General features: G+C 42.4%; 1 protein-coding gene across 1 annotated transcript in view; it reads left to right on the top strand.

Moving 5' to 3' along the window:
- The first annotated feature begins 401 nt into the window (after positions 1–401).
- LOC110526924 (sodium- and chloride-dependent glycine transporter 2-like) overlaps positions 402–18926 on the top strand; it is a 61088-nt gene continuing 42563 nt past the window's right edge. The window contains exons 1-7 of the mRNA XM_090238188.1: positions 402–2898; positions 3828–3959; positions 4139–4312; positions 5624–5774; positions 6323–6455; positions 6642–6776; positions 8517–8620. Coding sequence (XP_090094314.1) covers positions 2829–2898; positions 3828–3959; positions 4139–4312; positions 5624–5774; positions 6323–6455; positions 6642–6776; positions 8517–8620 — 899 coding nt within the window. The 5' untranslated portion in view covers positions 402–2828. The remainder of the gene's footprint in view (positions 2899–3827; positions 3960–4138; positions 4313–5623; positions 5775–6322; positions 6456–6641; positions 6777–8516; positions 8621–18926) is intronic.

Raw genomic sequence — 18926 nt, 5'->3', positions numbered from 1 at the left:
TATTCTACATTACATTTGTCATACAAGTTATCTTATTTATCTAAATGGTTGAAGCAGCCTTACTTCGTTTTGTGGAAATATTTTCATTTATTCAAACTGCATGCTGGATAATGGATAATAACTCAGCAGCCGAGTTGTGCGCTGTCCATGGTACCGAAATCGAGCTGCATAGCGCTGCTCCACACACAGAAACTTTTCACAACTCGCATTCACATGGCAATCTCTGAGCAAAAGATGCATTCAGTTCAATCAAAAAAACACTTGTTTCGTTCGATCTTTTCCATTTAAGTCGGGCTATTTCTATTGAATGTATTTGTTTTCATTTTAAGAAAAACGAAATCAGATATAGACTATATGCAAGGTGGTAGACAAAAGACGCAGATATGATCTCTTTTTCCCCCTTTTTTTTTTTTTTTTTTTTTTACTTCAACCTAAATGTAGCATGTTTGTGTTTAGAAATCCCGCGCTCTCTTACATTGCTTTGTTTCCTCTTGGTTAGGATATATATGCGGAGATAGTAATTTGTATTTCTGCACGCCCGGGTCCTCTCAGAGATGTAGCCTGATGCCGGTGATCATACATGCCTGCCAGGGAGAGGGGAGCTGTCAAGAGCCCGGCAGCTTGTCTATTGCCCATAAAAATCAGTGGCTGTGTGGAGCTGAATGACATGGGGGAAATGGGGCGTAAAATTAAAGAATCTCGCAGTAACAGCGAACAGGAGAGGCAAACCCCCGCAGACCGTGATCTGAAGCCCAGAGCTGCGGAGCCAAAACATGCAACAAAGGGCTTTTAAAATACTGCAGAAACACCCAGCGCTGCTGCATTTTTATTGTAGGTGATTAGCCCATATTTTTTATTTGGAAATAATAGCGCTAAAATAATCGAATTCTCAATTCATAGCCTATTAGTGCTAACACTGAGCTGGCAAATGCATCTTAAAGTGTTTCTGTTTGTATAGCCTTTTATATGATTTTTTAACCCCTTGTCTTGTGTGATGAGCTTCATCTGTAAATGACATGTTGCAGGATTTCTCCGAGCAGAGAGAGATGGCCAAACAGCCGGCCAATGCTCCTACCGGTTGTAACCCGTTGCAACAGCCGGAGGGAGTTTCAGCAAACAAACCGGATAATGCCTTTAACCAAACGTCCGCAGCATACCCGGCCCCTCAGCCAGCACAATCCAACGAGAGCAAAACTTTCTGTCCCACGGAAAATAAACCAGGAGAACCGGGAGAAGTCAAAGTCTATGGGACGTTTAAAAACGCCGCTCTGCCGGTGCCTGGATCCGTGGCTGCTCTCTCGGCTGCCCGGGATATCCCTGTCCAGTACGGGGACCCGCTTAGGGTCACCGGGGATCAAAACAATGCATCGGGCAACTGGACCACCATGAGCCAGACCACCATCATTCTGGGCGCAGATGGCAACACGTCTGTTCAGCCCGGCGCGGTGATGGGGGTAAGTGGGCTCAAACGAATTGTTTCGATACGGGGAGCATCGTCCAAACAACCGGGGTCAGGAGAGCTTAGGGGGTAGGGTGGACTACAAGACGAACCGTGGTTTGGAGTGAGTGGTGATCTATCTGACATGCAACCTGTATTGCCTATTAGGATAGGGGATTGGCTGTGGTGTTATCAGGTCTTTCACGGATAAGGAAACCGAGGTGGGGGTGACATATTGCGGCTGAGGAGAAGTTGTAATTACGGTCCCATGGGACTCCTTCTGAGATAGTCCGGCACTGGAGACTGCTGCTGAGGGATGATTTGAGAGAATGTGAGCTATATAGCCTATTCAAGTGAGTTTCCATTTGCAGTGGCCAGATGCAGTGACCAGAGGTTACAATTGTCTATGAATCAGGGTTAGAATTCACCAATATAATAGTTGCGAAGAATTCCCAGTTATTATGGCAAATGATCAAAATATAGAACGGAAAAGGTAGGCTATCTATTTCGATGTTCTGACCCTCTGCATTTGGCTAGAGTAGGCTACCTATTTGATTAAATTCTGTCAACAAAAGTTGGTCTAAAACGGCGTCGTGAAAGTGCTGAATGGACGGAATCTTCCCACTGCAGTGAGATAAAGGAATAGGCCTACTGTAAGATGGTTGTTTGTGTATCAGCCTACAGTAATGGTATATCCCCCGCACTACGCTGCTCCGTGTGTCAGGTATGGATAGAAAGAGGGATAGAAACCCCGCATCATGCTCTCTCGGGATTGGTCTCGGTAAACCCATGACAGCGCTTGGTAATGGGTTACATAAGGCTGCGGATTCTGCCCATTGTTACAATCCCCGCGAGGGCATTCCTCGCCACTCTCCTCTTCTCTCTCCACTCCTCTCATTCTCCTCTTCCTCCGCGCGCCAGCCTGACAGTGTTCCATTGATAAGCTTGCTCCTTTCTCCCTCTACCCGTATTGGCGGGGAATCAGAAATAAGGAAATTGGAATTATCTGTATTTATGAATATTCATATGAATTTGTCCTGTCATGTTTTAAAATGCTCACATCAATCAAAGAGTGTTGTTCCCGAGATGATTATGTGTTTTGAAGCGGGTTGTATTCGTATGTTCTGACTGTTGCAAATAGCCTATACTTGTGGCTAATTTGATAGATCGAATAAAGAAACGAATCCTTCGCCCAGTAAGGCAGGAGGTTTGGGATCTGAGACGTTTTAATGATTGGCTATACTAAATGTAAGTCCTATATGGTTACTTACTGTACATGAAACCTAGCACTAAAATCCACTGATTTCCCCAGGAGGAAGACGAGGACGAGAGTGGAGATGAGAATAAGGCCAGGGGAAACTGGACTAATAAATTGGATTTCATCCTGTCCATGGTTGGCTATGCGGTGGGACTGGGAAACGTGTGGAGGTTTCCATACCTTGCCTTCCAAAATGGTGGAGGTAAGGAGAGTGTTGAGTTGAGAATGTACCCGCACTGCAAATGTCACTAAAGTTGTAAATGCAAAAGCACCTAAATGCGGAAAATAAATAACACTGATTCCAAAACTGATCAATGTTATTTTAATTGGATATTCCATTGCTCCACAATGATAGATGTATATGTTTGACATCACGCATAATTGATATGAACGAAATTGACGATGTAATTAAATTCGAGGAACAAAATGGGAGTAAGTCGACTTAATTGTGTTTTTATCCTGGATGATTTCTATTGTTGTTTTGCCATTGTGTGAACACCAGTATGCTTAATGTATTTCAACATTATCAAACGAAAATACATCACTTTAATTCATTCACTTGCTAGGCTATATCATTGGAGTTTAAATTAGTGTCGGAAAAAAACAAAAATTTTTCACTCAACTTTTTGACTGCCTTTTCTTCTCTAAATGAAATGGCGACTTTTTATTAAGACACGTTTTCCAAACAGTTATAGAAAGCGTCTAGCTAGCATTATTTTTCAGCGTCTAAGAGCCTACTCTTTTTCGTGGATTTTAGTTAAATTATTTAGGCTTTATGCTTGATAATCACTTCGGTAAACAAAATATTATTTATATATTTTTTAATTATTATTAGGCCTATCTTTATTTCAATTTAGTTTGGTCTACACTACGCTTTATTATATTCTAGCTACCTTATACAACTAATTAAGCTACATGTAAGGGAAGCAAATAAGTATAACCCATTTAGATATGTCACATGTATTTCATTATTACCTGCCATGCATAATCTCTTTAATTCCATGAGAAAAGCAGTCGAATTAGTCTGTTATAGCCTTCTTTTAAAATCATGTGAGCCAAGTTTGAGTAATCTCTTTTCACTTGTACCTGTGCGCTACTTTGAAATGCTTCCCCGTTTCCCTGTGTATATAGGTGCTTTTTTGATCCCCTACCTTATAATGTTGTGCCTCGCCGGGATCCCTATCTTTTTATTGGAGGTTTCCCTGGGTCAGTTTGCCAGCCAGGGCCCCGTGTCCGTGTGGAAAGCCATCCCGGCTCTGCAAGGTAAACTGCGCATATACAGGCTGCGATCCAAACTCATAAAGTAACGTATTTAAAACTAGTAACATACACTAACTTCAGGAAAAAATTAAAACGACTTATTATGATATAATTACTTTTGATCACGCTCCTCTGCCTGCTTAAGAGTAATTTACATATTTCGTCTCATTTATTTATTTTAGGTTGCGGGATTGCCATGTTGATAATATCTGTCTTGATAGCCATATACTATAACATTATTATGTGCTGGACACTGTACTACCTGTTCGCTTCGTTGAAGGGCTCACTGCCATGGGCTAACTGTAAGAACGAGTGGAACACGTTGGACTGTAAGGACAAAGACATGCTTCTCTTAGGTAAGACCACAATGCGCCAGAACGCACACACACTCTCATGCATGCGCACACACACATACACCTAAGCACCCCCTCACCATTGCGCAATGCGCAACGCACCCCTTAGCTAAGGACTCTTGCCTGTAACCTGCCCTATAGTGTAGAGTGGCGGGTTATTGGAAGCATTGTTTTCTAGTTTCATATACATCCAAAGTGCTACTTTTGCTTACTAGGTTTATTGTATTGATTTTTATATTTATTCTGTGGGTCTCAAGTTCTTTTTTCAACTGTGTAGGCTACAAATGTGTGATGTTAAAATTCTTTATTCTAATCTAATCTATATAATGAGCAAAAAGCAGTTATACAAAAGGTGTATTTTAAAGATTACGGTGTAGGCTCAGTAGACAAATTCGTTTTTGCAATTGTGCAATTATGAGTAATTGATTTTAGGTTACATTGGGTTACAATTAATTTTTTTAAAAAAGAAGATACATTGATAAAAGAAAGGCTCGCAGTATGACCGGATAATTTTCTCCCAGATGCATGGGGGGAAAAAAACGAAATTTGATTAAGAAAATGCAATTTTTGTCTGTTGCATTTCAGTGAATTCAGCACTAAAGTTGCTTGCTTGACACATTTACAAGTAGTGGAGTTGCTGCAGTGCCGCAGTGCGCGCCAGACTGCCCTCTCGTGGTCATAGTAAGAGTTACAGTAACTGTCGTCTCCCTGGTCTCTCTCTGTATCGTTGAATAGAATTGATGCTGTGTCAACCCGTAGCTTTCATTGGTAATACAACAAACGTATGATCATCATACAAAGCGAAACTAGATCTACTCTTGTCAAACATGCTGAACGTTTCTATGTGTATTCTAAGTCTAGGCTACATTTGATATAATCTTAAAAAATATTGAGAAAAAGGTTATTTCATAATAAGCACAATTTGTATTTAAAGTTCTGTTAAAAGAAAAATAACCATTACACATTTAAAAAAAAAACTTGCTTCACCCATACAGTGGATGAATGGCTTTCATCTGAGAATAGAGGACATTTCTTGTAATGGGTATCAAGTACAGTATGTAAAGAACAGTAATATGTAAAGCATGGCAGAGATCACTGTTTTTGGTGTATGAACCAGTGTGCTGGGCAAGGATCTATTCTACATTATACCCACCACCTGAGAAAACTGAAAGTTGATAGTTTTTAAACCAGATTGTAAAGAAGTCTGTCTGTTCCTGTTGAGATGTATTTTTTTAAATCTGATTCGATACAGGCTATGTAAGTCTGTCTGTCTGTCTATCCTGGTTGACATGTGTTGGTTTCTGGTTGTGACAGAGACGTGTATCCTCCATGATAAAAACATCACCTCTGTAAAGAACAGCTCGTTCTGTCTGTCGGCTCAAGCCATTGGAAACCTGACCAAACTGGTTAACATGACCTTTCCGGATAACAAAACTTACGTCAGCCCCAGCGAGGAGTACTTCAAGTAAGTCAAATCAAAGTTTATTTGTCATATGCACAGGATACAGTGTAGTGTACACAGTATAATTAAATGCATACTTGCAAGCTCTCCTCTCAAACAGCTAAAAAAAGTATTACATGAAAATATAGTTAAAAAAATGTAATAAAAATAATAACTTGCATCAGAGTTACAGAGGTTCTATGTTTGAAGTTGGCCTGCTGGCTGAGGATACTTGTGATTTCTCATACTATACTGTAAATGTTGGTTTCCTTTCTAACATAATTAGGGCACAGTTATTGGGCTATATAGACACAATTGTTTCCCGCTATTGATTGATATGAAGGAATAATACATGTCAGATCTGAAATAACTGTTTTATATTTCCCTCTGGCTTTCTCGATGTCTCTCTCTCTCTCTCTCTCTCTCACTCTGTCTCTCTCTCTCTCTGGCTCTCTCTCTCTCTCTCTCTCACTCTGTCTCTCTCTCTCTGGCTCTCTCTCTCTTTGACTCTCTCTCTCTTTGGCTCTTTCTCTCTGGCTCTCCCTTTGTGTGTGTGTGTGTGTGTCCCATAGGTACAATGTCTTGCACATCTCCAAAGGGATAGAGTACCCTGGAGACATCCGCTGGCCCCTCGCAGGCTGCCTGTTGCTGGCCTGGTTGATAGTCTACCTCTCCCTGGCCAAAGGAATCAAGTCATCAGGGAAAGTAAGAGAAATCTCTCACTCTCTACTCATGTGGTACCTCCTTTGAATTTGAATAATTTCCCCCTGTAAAATCCCAGAACCATAAAATAAAGTTTGTTCTTGAACTAAAAGTGTTGAATCAGTGCACTTATCACAAAACAAAACCTGATAACTCTCTTCGTTTTGTTCTTCCTCTCCCCTCTCTGAGGTGGTGTATTTCACAGCTACGTTCCCCTATGTGGTTCTGGTCATTCTGTTGTTCAGAGGAGTGACCCTCCCAGGGGCTGGTGACGGCATCCTCTACTTCATCACACCCAAGTGGGAGAAACTCAACGATGCTAAGGTATACATACACACATGTACAGTTGAAGTCGGAAGTTTACATACACCTTACCCAAATACATTTAAACTCAGTTTTTCACAATTCCTGACATTTAATCATAGAAAAATCCTAAAAATGCCCGGTCTTAGGTCAGTTGGGATCACCACTTTATTTTAAGAATGTGAAATGTCATAAATAGTAGAGAGAATTATTTATTTCAGCTTTTATTTCTTTCATCACATTCCCAGTGGGTCAGAAGTTTACATACACTCAATTAGTATTTGGTAGCATTGCCATTAAATTGTTTAACTTAGGTCAAATGTTTTGGGAAGACTCCCAAAGCTTCCCTCAATAAGTTGGGTGAATTTTAGCCCATTCCTCCTGACAGAGCTGGTGTAACTGTCAGGTTTGTAGGCCTCCTTGTTCGCACATACTTTTTCAGTTCTGCCCACACATTTTCTGTAGGATTGAGGTCAGGGCTTGTGATGGCCACTCCAATACCTTGACTTTGTTGTCCAAAAGCCATTTTGCCACAACTTTGGAAATATGCTTGGGGTCATTGTCCATTTGGAAGACCCATTTGCGGCCAAGCTTTAACTTCTTGGCTGATGTCTTGAGATCTTGCTTCAATACATCCACATAATTTTCCATCCTCACGATGCCATCTATTTTGTGAAGTCCACCAGTCCCTCCTGCAGCAAAGCACCCCCACAACATGAGGCTGCCACCCCAGTGCTTCACGTTTGGGATGGTGTTCTTCAGCTTGCAAGCCTCCCCCTTTTTCCTCCAAACATAACAATGGTCATTATGACCAAACAGTTCTATTTTTGTTTTATCAGACCACAGGACATCTCTCCAAAAAGTATGCTCTTTGCCCCCATGTGCAGTTGCAAACTGTAGTCTGACTTTTTTATGGCGGTTTTGGAGCAGTGGCTTCTTCCTTGCTGAGCGGCCTTTCAGGTTATGTCGATATAGGACTTGTTTTACTGTGGATATAGATACTTTTGTACCAGTTTCCTCCAGCATCTTCACATGGTCCTTTGCTGTTGTTCTGAGATTGATTTGCACTTTTCGCACCAAAGTGCGTTCATCTCTAGGGGACAGAATGCGTCTCCTTCCTGAGCGGTTTGACGGCTGCGTGGTCCCATGGTGTTTATACTTGCGTACTATTGTTTGTACAGATGAACGTGGTACCTTCAGGCGTTTGGAAATTGCTCCCAAGGATGAACCAGACTTGTGGAGGTCTACAATTTTCTTCTGAGGTCTTGGCTGATTTCTTTTGATTTTCCCATGATGTCAAGCAAAGAGGCACTGAGTTTGAAGGTAGGCCTTGAAATACATCCACAGGTACACCTCCAATTGACTCAAATTATGTCAATTAGCCTATCAGAAGCTTCTAAAGCCATAACATAATTTCTGAAATTTTCCTACCTGTTTAAAGGCACAGTCAACTTCTGACCCACTGGATTTGTGATACAGTGAATTATAAGTTAAATAATCTGTCTGTAAACAATTGTTGGAAAAATGTATTGTGTTATGCACAAAGTAGATGTCCTAACCGACTTGCCAAAACTATAGTTCGTTAACAAGAAATTTGTGTAGTGGTTTAAAAACAAGTTTTAATGACTCCAACCTAAGTGTATGTAAACTTCCGACTTCAACTGTAAGTGCGCGCAGGCACACAAATAGACTGACACACACATTTCTCCACCCATCCCTCTGTCTCTAAAAGTGATTGTGAATGTGTGTGTGTTACTCTAGGTTTGGAAGGATGCTGCCACCCAGATTTTCTTCTCTCTGTCAGCAGCCTGGGGAGGCCTCATCACACTGTCTTCTTACAACAAGTTCCACAACAACTGCTACAGGTAAGCACTTCTCACTGTGCTGCTTAACAGCTTTGCTTCCTTCCATATATGACCGCCCGAATCCTCTGTCTCGCAATCACACGTGACTGCCCTCTTGACAACATCTTAGCCAGCTGCGCCACCGTAAAGCTAGCAACTCGATGGCACGGGTAGAGACATTTCAAACTGAGGAGTGAGGTTACCAATCCATTACATACGGGTAAATAAGAAGTTGTATCACGATATTCACACTGTTACATTTTCCATGGCAAAAATAAAACGCGACGCAGACTAAAAATTGTTGTCATCACAGTAACCTGCTTTATGTAGCATACTGTGTTATGTAGCTTTGAAAGTAAACACGTGACTCTATGACAACATACGGTTATTTTAGCAAGGGTCGTCAAAATGTATAAAAGGTCAAAAATACAGTTCTGATGAATGTAACAGCTGTAAAATGGAGTAAGATACTCAACACTTTTTGGATTTTGAAAATCTATCAAATGTTGACAGCACATAAACCATTATATAATTACATCACAATGATAATATATATATATATATATAATGTATAAATATATACCATACAGTACCAGTCAAAAGTTTGGATACACCTACTCATTCAAGTGTTTTTCTTTATTTTTACTATTTTCTACATTGTAGAATAATACTGGAGACATCAAAACTATGAAATAACACATATGTAATCAAAATATATGTTATATTTTAGATTCTTCAAAGTAGCCACCCTTTGCCTTAATGACAGCTTTGCACACTCTTGGCATTCTCTCAACCAGCTTCTTGAGGAATTATTTTCCAACAGTCTTGAAGGAGTTCCCACATATGCTGAGCACTTGATGACTGCTTTTCCTTCTCTCTGCGGTCCAATTCATCCCAAACCATCTCAATTGGGTTGGCCAGGTTGGGTTGGCCAGGTCATCTGATGCAGCACTCCATCACTCTCCTTCTTGGTCAAATAGCCCTTACACAGACTGGAGGGTCATTGTCCTGTTGAAAAACAAATGATTGTCCCACTATTCGCAAACCAGATTGGATGGCGTATCGCTGCAGAATGCTGTGGTAGCCATGCTGGTTAAGTGTGCCTTGAATTCTAAATAAATCACTGACAGTGTCACCAGCAAAGCACCCCCACACCATCACACCTTCTCCTCCATGCTTCACGATGGAAACCACACATGCAGAGATCATCCATTCACCTATTCTACGTCTCACAAAGACACGGCGGTTGGAAACAAAACTCTCAAATTTGGACTCATCAGACCAAAGGACAGATTTCCACCGGTCTAATGTCTATTGCCCGTGTTTCTTGACCCAAGCAAGTCTCTTCTTATCATTGGTGTCCTTTGGTAGTGGTTTCTTTGCAGCAAATTGACTATGACTATCACACAGTATTCTCTAAACAGTTGATGTTGAGATGTGTCTGTGACTTGTGCTCTGTGACACATTAATTTGGGCTGCAATAAAAAGTGCAGTTAACTCTTAATGAAATTATTCTCTGCAGCAGCGGTAACTCTGGGTCTTCCTTTCCTGTGGCGGTCTTCATGAGAGCCAGTTTCATCGAAGCGCTTGATGGTTTTTGCGACTGCACTTGGAGAAATGTTCAAAGTTCTTGACATTTTCCAGATTGACTGACCTTCATGTCTTAAAGTAATGATGGACTGTTGTTTCTCTTTGCTTATTTGGGCTGTTCTTGCCATAATATGGACTTCATCTTTTACCAAATAGGGCTATCTTCTGTTTACCACTTCTACCTTGTCACAACAGAACTGATTGGCTCAAACACATTAAGGGGGAAAGGAATTCCACAAATTAACTTTTAACAAGGCACACCTGTTAATGTAAATGTATTCCAGGAGACTACCTCATGAAGCTGCTTGAGAGAATGCCAAGAGTATGCAAAGCTGTCTTCAAGGCAAAGAGTGGCTACTTTGAAAAATCTCAAATATATTTAATTTTTTTTACTCTTTTGGTTACGACATGATTTCATGTGTTATTTCATAGTTTTGATGTCTTCACTATTATTCTACAATGTAGAAAATAGTAAAAATAAAGAAAAACCCTTGAATGAGTAGGTGTGTCCAAACTATTGACTGGTATTGTGTACATATATGTATTTAGCTATAGGTTATTGGGCCTATAGGAATTCTAGCTACTTTTGAAGCACACGTTGTGCTCTAGAAAGTAATATTTAACTCTGTAAAGATGTTTTTTTATTATAAAAGCTAAAATGTTGATACAAAAAACGGAAATTGAAATTACAGTCATTTGTGTAATATTAGGTTTCTACATTGTGTAAAAGCAATACCTATTGAGATGCATTACATAGAAACTTCCAGGGGCGCAACTTTCACTGGGGGGGGGGGGGGGGGGGGGTCATGTCTCCCCTACATTCTGAAATTGCATTTTTGTCTCCCCTCAGTTTTATCATTTAGATGTGAAACAAAAGCGGCATCTGTGCGCTTTAGTACCATGCGGACACCTCAGAGTGTCAGGTAGGCTGGATTTAGGACAGACAGGCTGTGTGAAAGCTTCTGGAAGGGTGGCTGGACCAGCATGGGGTGTGCTCTTTCACCATGTTGTAAAAGCAATCAGAGCAGAAACTGACTACTCTTTAGTTGCCTGATGTAGCTGGCAAGGTAACTGCTGTTTAACTTAACATTATTTTTTTAAAACTAGTGTTTATCCACAGTACTGAGCTAGTATTGTAACTGACTGTAATGTTAGCTAATGTTTCAGCCCCTCTCGACTGAGGTGAATGAATTAGCTGTGTTAGCTAGTAGCTACCACAGCCAGGCTGTTATTACTGCCTAACGGGTGTTGTTTGTATGGACATGTTTTATAGCCTTTGTTTTTTCACGTTTCAACAGAAGTAAATGAACTTGGCTAGCTTTTGCCAGTTGATGTACCGCTAGAGAGAGAGAGAGAGAGCTGGCCAAAAGTTGGCAAACTGTTAACTATTATTTTTTGCCGCAATCACACTAGACCTGAATCAAACAATCAGCCAAACAATTGAAGATTGCTATTGTCACCTTTTTTCAGTGCTTGAGTTTTTATTAGTCAGATTGGTAATGTCACAATATTGATCTGTCAGTTTCCCTAGCTAATTCCCTACTTTCAACACTGACACAGTAATAAACAGCTCTAACATTACAGGCTTCACTGTCATGGTGCACAGTAGAGGTCTTCCTCCCACTCCTGCCTGCACCCTCAGCTTTTCATACTGCACTGCTGGCTTTCTGTCCGACTCCCACCCGCTACCGCAAGAACTGGTCCCAAACCCAACTGCAGTCCCGCAATGTTATTTTAGGCTTATGTGACACAGCTAACTTTCCGGCCATGATCCCAGCAATTTTGCGTCCTACAGGCAATATCAAATGCGTAAAAATAAATGAAGGAAATAGGTTAAATTACCAGAGATTCTCACATGGCCCATTATATTAGGCTATCTGTATTACTGGGGTATATCAGCCAATATGATAGATGTAGTTTGAAGAGAGCAGAGTTGGAGAAAAATTCACTTTCTCTTGAGCTATTTTTATAGCCTACCTTTAAGGAGTGGAAAGATTTTCAGACTGCTAAATATGGGTGATCAATATTTAGGCCTTTCTAGGCAATGTAGTAAACTATAGCCTAACCATAGGCCTATTTAGGAAGTACACTTTCCTGGAAAGATAACTGCCCCGTGCTTGTCCGGTCCATGGATAGGCTATAGCCTACTCTATTTAATTGACACCACACACGCACCTGATCGCGTATGGCTACTGAACTTGAAGCAGCAAGAATGATGACAGCGACACTTGCTACGTTTTGCATAGGTTTATAGGGTATAACCTACCTTTTAGGAGGACGATTTGCTGGCAGAGACAAATAAATGGGTAATCAATACTCAATGAAAATGCGCAACGCTGGCTCTCCGTAGTAGACTGACCTATGTGCACGTTGTGCCTTTTCTTTTTCAACGAAGATGACATTTTTTGATTGCACTTCGACTCACGTTGGTTGAGCACCCTCCACTTCTTTCCATTCTCAATATTTATTTACAGACACTGTAGTAAACTACAGTTGAATCATGTTTCAGTTAATTTCATATTTAAGTGAACTCTCACGTGATTCTCCGCCCATGTGGGCAGCCTACTCTATTTCAATGAGGCCACACATACTAGGCGCACTTGAACTCTCACGCTCAACTATGAGAGGGAGGCTACTGAGGTTGAAGCAGCGAATTCTGTGTAAATAATTAGAAAAATATGTGGTTTTAATACAATAGGTAGGCTAACACATACAAAACAGACCGTTTCCAAATAATCTGTGGGACAACAAAAATACAATATTTTCATCCCTAAATCTGTTTGACCGCCCGCTCCCGCAGACCGTGCCGCAATAAACGTAAACTACAGGACAGCAGATTAAGTTTAAAGCTATAGTCTGGGATCTGGGAATAATGGTCATTTCAATTATTGAACCATTGATTCTATTCTTGGATAAAATAGTGTATAAATGTACACCAAGGTAATTCTTTATACTGGAGAGTGAAATAACTGTGTAACCAAGCATTTGTAGCGGTTAAGAAATATATAGCCATTAATTGGAAGGTTGGTTATCCTCCCACAATGTCAAGTTATGTATCACTAGCATATATATTTTTTTTACCAGATTAAAGGTATATACTTGGCAACTTTCATAAGGTCTGGATGCCTTATATGGAATACAGTAGGACAAAAGGAGTATGTACTGAAAACATACCCATGTCAGGGGAAAAATCTATTTAGGCAATCCCTAGCTGCTGGGCTGTTCAGTCCTGGCCCTGGGGGTCTGCCATCATGTGGGTTGTCACTCTGGCCGTAGCCTAACACACCCGGAACCAATAATGAATATTTCACTAAATCACATTTTATTTGTCACATGCGCTGAATAGAACAGGTGTAGTAGACCTTACCGTGAAATGGTTACTTTACAAGTCCTTAATCAACAATGCAGTTCAAGAAATAGAGTTAATCAAATATTGACTAAATAAACTAAAGTTTAAAAAATCTAATCAATCACAAGGTAACACAATAACTGTACATCACAATAAACAGGCTATATACAGGGGTTACCTGTACCGAGTCAATGTGTGTGTGTGTGTGTGTGGGGAGAGGGGGGGGGGGGGGGGTTCAATGTAAATAGTCCGGGTGGCCATTTGATTAGTTTAGTTGTTCAGCAGTCTTATGGCTTGGGGGTAGAAGCTGTTAAGGAGCCTTTTGGCCCTAGACTTGGCGCTCCGGTAACGCTTGCCGTGCGGTAGCAGAGAGAACAGTCTATGACTTGGGTGACTGGTCTTTGACAATTTTTTGGGCCTTCGTCTGACACCGCCTAGTATATAGGTCCTGGATATCAGTAAACTTGGCCCCAGTGATGTACTGGGTCGTACACACTACCCTTTGTAGACCCTTCCGGTCAGATGCTGAGCAGTTACCATACCAAGTGGTAATGCAACCAATCAGGATGCTCTTGATGGTGCAGCTGTATAACTTTTAATAGGATCTGGGGACCCATGCCAAATCTCTCCTGAGGTGAAAATGTGTTGTCCTGCCCTCTTCACAACTGTCTTGGTGTGTTTGGACCATAATAGTTTGTTGGTGATGTGTACACCAAGGAACTTGAAACTTTCAACCCGCTCCAATTCAGTCCTGTCGATGTTAATGGGGGCCTGTTAATGGGGGTCTTGCTCGCATTGAGAGAGAGGTTGATGTCCTGGCACCACACTGCCAGGTCTCTGACCTCCTACCTATAGGCTGTCTCATCATTGTCGGTGATCAGGCTTACCTCTGTTGTATTGTTGCCTACCCTTACCACCTGGGGGCGGCCGTCAGGAAGTCCAGGATACAGTTGCAATGGGAGGTGTTTAGTCCCAGGGTCCTTAGCTTAGTGATGAGCTTTGAGGGCACTATGGTGTTGAACTCTGAGCTGTAGTCAATAAACAGCATTCTTACATAGGTGTTCCTTTTGTCCAGGTGGGAAAGGGCTGTGTGGTTGAGATTGAGATATCTGTGGATTTGTTGGGGTGGTTTGCGAATTGGATTGGGTCTAGGGTTTCTGGCGTGATGGTGTTGATGTGAGCCATGACTAGCCTTGAAAAGCACTTCATGACTACCAACATGAGTGCTACAGGCAGTAATCACTTAGGTAGGTTACCTTCGCTATCTTGGGCACAGGGACTATGGTGGTCTGTTTGAAACATGTTGGTACTACAGACTCGGCCAGGTAGAGGTTGAAAATGTCAGTGAAGACACTTGCCAGTTGGTCCGCACATGCTTTGAGTACACATCCTGGTAATCTGTCTGGCCCCATGGGTTTGTGAATGTTGACCTGTTTAAAGGTCTTGCTCACATTGGCTATGGAGAGAGCGATGACACAGTCGTTCGGAACAGCTGGTGCTCTCATGCATGCTTCAGTGTTTCTTGCCTCAAAGCGAGCATAAAAGGCATTTAGCTCATCTGGTAGGCTCGCGTCACTGGGCAACTTGCGGCTGGGTTTCCCTTTGTAGTCCGTAATAGTTTTCAAGCCCTGCCACATCCGACTAGTGTCAGAGCCGGTGTAGTAGGATTTAATCTTAGTCCTGAATTGACACTTTGCCTGTTTGATGGTTCGTCTGAGGGCATAGCAGGATTTTTTATAAGCATCCGGATTAGTGTCCAGCTCCTTGAAAGCGGAAGCTCTAGCCTTTAACTCTGTACAGATGTTGCCTGTAATCCATTGCTTCTGGTTGGGAAATGTACGTACGGTCACTGTGGGGACGACGTTGTCGATGCACTTATTGATGAAGCTGGTGACTGAGGTGGTATACTCCTCAATGCCATTGGATGAATCCCGGAACATATTCTAGTCTGTGCAAGCAAAACAGTCCTGTAGCATAGCATCCGCGTCATCTGACCTCTTCTGTATTGAGCTTTGTATGCGTCTCTGTGTGTGGAATAAAGGTGGTCTAGAGTTTTTTTTTCACTGGTTGCGCATGTGACAGGCTGGTAGAAGAGAAGTAAAATGGATTTAAGTTTGCCTGCATTAAAGTCTCCGGCCACTAGGCGCGCCGCTTCTGAATGAGCATTTTCTTGTTTGCTTATGGCCTTATAAAGCTGGTCTTAGTGCCAGCATCGGTTTGTGGTGGTAAATTGACGGCTACGAATAATATAGATATACTCTCTTTTTAGATAGAATACCTAATGGTAGCTGTAGACCACACTATCTCAGGTGAACAATACCTCGAGACTTATTTAATATTAGACATCGCGCACCAGCAGTTATTGACAAATAGACACATCCCCGCCCACGTCTTACCAGACGTAGCTGCTCTGTCCTTGTCACGCCCTGACCATAGAGAGCTGTTTATTCTCTGTGTTGGTTGGGGCGTGATAGTGACTAGGGTGGGTAATCTAGGTGATTAATGATTTATGTTGGCCAGGTATGGTTCCCAATCAGAGACAGCTGTTTATCGTTGTCTCTGATTGGGGATCATATTTAGGTAGCCATTTTCCCCATTATGTTTTGTGGGATTTTGTCTACAATTAGTTGCCTGTGTGCACACCAGTAGCTTCACGTTTCGTTTGTACTTGTTTGTTTTGTTTGGTGAGTTTCGGTTAATTCAAATATGTGGAACTCTACGCACGCTGCACCTTGGTCCAATCATTTCGACGAGCGTGACAGAAGATCCAACCAACAACGGACCAAGCAGCATGCTCGGGGGGAGATGGCATCCTGATCTATAGAGGGGGTTGAGGAAAGAATAGCGTGGACTTGGGAGGAAGTATTGGAGAGGCATGAAAGCCTGCCTGGGAAGCAGACGGAGGCAGCGAAGGAGGATCAACAACGATTCCGGGGTTCGCAACCAAGACGCAAGCACGAGAGGCAGCCCCAAATATGTTTTTTTGGGTGGCACACGGGGTGGTTGGCCGTGCCAGTTTCCAGACCAGAGCCAACTCCCCGCACTCGCTTTGAGGAGCGTGTGACCGTTCAGGCACCATGTTATGCGGTGATACACACTGTGTATCCAGTGCGCATTCACAGCCCGGTGCGCTCGGTGCCAGCTCTCCACACTTGCCGTGCGAAAATGAGCATCCAGCCAGGACGGGTTGTGCTGGCTCAGCGCTCCTGGTCTCCAGTGCGCCTCCTCGGACCAGGATATCCTGCACCGGTTCTATGCACTGTTTCGCCAGTGCGCCTTCACAGCCCAGTGCATCCTGTGCCAGCGCACCACACTTGAGTGTTCATCCAGTCAGGACGGGTTGTGCCAGCTCTACGCTCTAGATCTAGATGATTTTTAAGTAATTAATTTGCATTTTATTGCATGACATAAGTACTTGATACGTCAGAAAAGCAGAACTTAATATTTGGTACAGCAACCTTTGTTTGCAATTACAGAGATCATACATTTCCTGTAGTTCTTGACCAGCTTTGCACACACTGCAGCAGGGATTTTGGCCCACTCCTCCATACAGACCTTCTCCAGATCTTTCAGGTTTTGGGGCTGTCGCTGGGCAATACGGACTTTCAGCTCCCTCCAAAGATTTTCTATTGGGTTCAGGTCTGGAGACTGGCTAGACCACTCCAGGACCTTGAGATGCTTCTTACGGAGCCACTCCTTAGTTGCCCTGGCTGTGTGTTTTGGGTCGTTGTCATGCTGGAAGACCCAGCCACGACCCATCTTCAGTGCTCTTACTGAGGGAAGGAGGTTGTTGGCCAAGATCCCGTGATACATGGCCCCATCCATCCTCCCCTCAATACGGTGCAGTCGTCCTGTCCCCTTTGCAGAAAAGCATCCCCAAAGAATGATGTTTCCACCTCCATGCTTCACGGTTGGGATGGTGTTCTTGGGGTTGTACTCATCATTCTTCTTCCTCCAAACACGGCGAGTGGAGTTTAGACCAAAAAGCTCTATTTTTGTCTCATCAGACCACATGACCTTCTCCCATTCCTCCTATGGATCATCCAGATGGTCATTGGCAAACTTCAGACAGGCCTGGACATGCGCTGGCTTGAGCAGGGGGACCTTGCGTGCGCTGCAGGATTTTAATCCATGACGGCGTAGTGTGTTACTAATAGTTTTCTTTGAGACTGTGGTCCCAGCTCTCTTCAGGTCATTGACCAGGTCCTGCCGTGTAGTTCTGGGCTGATCCCTCACCTTCCTCATGATCATTGATGCCTCACAAGGTGAGATCTTGCATGGAGCCCCAGACTGAGGGTGATTGACCATCATCTTGAACTTCTTCCATTTTCTAATAATTGCGCCAACAGTTGTTGCCTTCTCACCAAGCTGCTTGCCTATTGTCCTGTAGCCCATCCCAGCCTTGTGCAGGTCTACAATTTTATCCCTGATATCCTTACACAGCTCTCTTGTCTTGGCCATTGTGGGGAGGTTGGAGTTTGTTTGATTGAGTGTGTGGACAGGTGTCTTTTATACAGGTAACGAGTTCAAACAGGTGCAGTTAATACAGGTAATAAGTGGAGAACAAGAGGGCTTCTTAAAGAAAAACTAACAGGTCTGTGAGAGCTGGAATTCTTACTGGTTGGTAGGTGATCAAATACTTATGTCATGCAATAAAATGCAAATGTATTACTTAAAAATCATACAATGTGATTTTCTGGATTTTTAGATTCCGTCTCTCACAGTTGAAGTGTACCTATGATAAAAAAATTACAGAGCTCTACATGCTTGTAAGTAGGAAAACGTGCAAAATCGGCAGTGTATCAAATACTTGTTCTCCCCACTGTATGGTTCCCAATCAGAGACAGCTGTTTATCGTTGTCTCTGATTCGGGATCATATTTAGGTAGTCATTTTCCCCATTGGTGTTTTGTGGGATCTCTTCTACAGTTAGTTGCCTGTGTGCACACCAGTAGCTTCAAGTTTCGTTTGTACATATTTGTTTTGTTTGGTTATTTAAAATATGTGGAACTCTACGCACGCTTGTTCCAATCATTTCGACGAGCGTGACAGTCCTGCCGAAAAAAAGGAGACGCTAGCCAACTCTTTATAATCTGTGTCGTCGTTCAGCCAAGTCTTGGTGAAACATAAGATATTACCGTTGTTAAGGTCCCGTTGATAGGAGATTTCTAATCGTAGATCGTCCAGTTTGTTTTCCAATGATTGGACGTTGGCCAATAATACAGAGGGTAATGGTAGTTTACTCACTCTCTGACAAATTCTCACAAGGCACCCATACCGCCGCCCGCTGTATTTTCGTCTTTTCTTTACGCGAATGATGGGGATGAGAGTCTCCGGGAAGCAGTATATTCTTTGCATTGGACTCATTAAAGAAAAAAATCTTTGTCCA

Source organism: Oncorhynchus mykiss, chromosome 6 (assembly GCF_057628025.1).
Source record: "Oncorhynchus mykiss isolate SJ-2025 chromosome 6, ASM5762802v1, whole genome shotgun sequence".
In the NCBI taxonomy this organism is placed as follows: Eukaryota; Metazoa; Chordata; class Actinopteri; order Salmoniformes; family Salmonidae; genus Oncorhynchus; species Oncorhynchus mykiss.
Note: the sequence above shows the minus strand (reverse complement) of the source record. Positions and strands in the feature narration are given on the sequence as shown.